General features: G+C 32.7%; 1 protein-coding gene across 1 annotated transcript in view; it reads right to left on the bottom strand.

The window, feature by feature from the left end:
* The window catches only part of STAG2 (stromal antigen 2), a 91,517-nt gene that overhangs the window by 70,960 nt on the left and 17,818 nt on the right, over nt 1–2,739 (bottom strand). Inside the window, 1 exon segment of the mRNA XM_010857192.1 lies at nt 721–797. Within this exon segment, the coding sequence (XP_010855494.1) occupies nt 721–797 (77 nt within the window).

Raw genomic sequence — 2,739 nt, forward strand, 5'->3', positions numbered from 1 at the left:
CTTATCTTTCAGAAAAATAGTTGAAAGCTCCTTCATCTGAATAAGGTAAAAAAAAAAAAAACATATAAAACTCAAATGAGAAAGGCTTTCTAATTAAAAATTCACAATGAAAAGTTTTGAAGAGTAAAAACTACTGGGGCTTGAATACAGATGTGAACAAAACAAACAAAAATCCCTGCCTTGACGGAGTTTATATTACAGTAAATCTAAATATGTCTTTATTGGCAATAATACTTCAAAGACATCACTATGATAATCAACTAAGGTCTAAGCTACTATTTATTATGTATTTGTATTGTTCTTGTTATTCACATGTGAAACATAAATAAGACTTTAAACAATAAAATATACCTGCATGCATTTATCTTTGCCTGAGCTTACACATGCTCATGGGCACTTAATTTTATTCTCAGTTGAAATTTTAATTTTTTAACAAAAGAGCTAACATTTAGTTCTTACTATGTGCCAGACATTGTAAAATGCTAAGGAAGTTTTCAAACATTGCATTCAGTTTTCTTAAGAGCCCTTTAAGTATTTGTAGCTCCATTTTACAGATGATGAAACTTACGCTAAGACAACAATTTGCCCAAGGTCACATGGCCATCATTTAACTGGATTTCTACTACCAAAGCTTTTATCTACAACACTAATATTCAAAATTTTATATTCTGAAGATCAAGGTACATAAAATTATCACAATATTTAGGGTTATTAACTTACCTCATCAAACTCTTCAGTCATTTTTCGAATTATTTCAGAGTTCTGCATATGTCTAAACATTTCTGCTGTGACAACACCTGAAATTTCCAAGAGTAAGAAGTTAATACATGGTAAATAAAAAAATAGAGAACTTCTAAGTCCATCTCTAACACTAATATGTCTACAGTCACACAATAAGGTATACTTCTATATCACGTGATCTTCACCATGATACTCAATCCTATAAAGCACAAACACCATTCTCAACATATATAAGAAAACAGACCCACACTTCTGACAGGTATCTTTTCTTTCTTTTCATGGAACAATCAGCCTTAGCCATTTCTACCTAACTTACTTTACCCACTCCTAGAATATGTATATTCGCTAAATTCTTTAATATAAAACATATGTCATCAATAATGAGGCAGCCATCTAGGATAACATTTAAAGCCCTGAGGATGAACCTGAAGAAAATAAGGGAAAGAGTAATAGGAAGAATTCACTTTGGGCAGGTTTCTTTATTAAGCACAACTGTACATAAGGCAACTGTATCCCACCATCCACCTCAAAGGACTTCAAATAAACAAAAGTAGTAAGTTGTAGTTCCTGCTCATCCAGAAGTCTGTAACCTAGTTGTAAGTTTAAACAAAGAATAATGGGGTGGGGGGGGTTGGCAGGGATAAAGTATTAAAGGTAGTACATAATAAATGCCCTAATGAGTGGAAAAACCAAGATAGGCTAAAAAAAAGGAAAGAAAAGAATTAAGATTTGAGTAAGTAGGTGTTTCACAGAGAAGGAATCTGATAGTGGACATTTCCTTTTAAAGGAGGATGGGATAGGAGGGGAGAAAGGATACACATTACAAGTAGTAGTATAACTGTATCACTTTGTTGTATACCTGAAATTAACACAACACTGTTAATCAAATATTAATATGTTTCAAAAATAAAAGACAAGTGTAAAAGTTAGCCAGGTATATGTCAAATATGAGAAAAGGAATTTCTAGGGAAAAAGTATGAGTAGGAGACAATGCAAGAAGTCATACATGAATTTTCATTGATAGGGTGTCACCAAAAAAAAAAAAAAAAAGAATAACTGTAAAAAGTGAATTTTTTAAACTACATTTCTATATTATTTATACTTTGCCAGTCTAATCACTATGAATACTATAAATATAATAATATCTAGAAGGATGTCTTGGGACTCCCCTGGCAGTCCAGTAATTAAGACTATGTGCTCCCAATACAGGGGGCACAGGTTCCATCTCTGGACAGGGAAGTAAGATAGAGCATGGTGCAAGGTGTAGCCAAAAAATAAAAGAATGTCTTGGTACAGGAAGACGAGATTTATTATAAAAATTAGATACAATTAATAGATGTATTTCAATTGACCAAGCTCTATTTTGTGTATGTGTGCATGTGTGTGTATATAAAACTAAAAACAGCAACAAAACATCATACTGTCTTTCCAACTCCTAATCTGAAAGAGCAACAGCTATGTGAGCTCCTTCTCTATAGACATGCAATTTAAGACCTTCCAGTAGTCCAACAAAGCCAGCAGAATTAGAACATGAACTAACATCCACTGAGCCTCCTATGTACCGGCCACTTAAGCCCTGAAAACAAGCCTGTATAGCAGGTACTATAATCCTGGCTTTACAAATGAGAAAACTGATGCTAAGGCAAAGAGAAATTATAAATAATTTCTGTGACATTATTAGTCAACATCATGTTGCCCAGCCCCAGGTGATATCAATTCATACTGGTACTGTAAAAGAACCCTTACTTACCACCTTAAAAAAAACAAATGGTTGTTTACAAATAATAACAAATTTGGAAGCAAGCATGATTTCTCCAGCTAAAGAAGCACATTCTCAAAAACGTTTTGAAGGAGTTTTTAATTTTTATTTAGAGCCATGAATATATCTCAAAAACTTTCCATACTTTATACCCAAATACTGTAAATTTGGTTATGCTAGAGAACAAGTAACTCAATCCCTGAAACAATTTATATGAAATAAACATTTAGATATGTCAA

Source organism: Bison bison, unplaced genomic scaffold (genome assembly GCF_000754665.1).
Source record: "Bison bison bison isolate TAMUID 2011002044 unplaced genomic scaffold, Bison_UMD1.0 scf7180017864378, whole genome shotgun sequence".
Taxonomy (NCBI): Eukaryota; Metazoa; Chordata; class Mammalia; order Artiodactyla; family Bovidae; genus Bison; species Bison bison.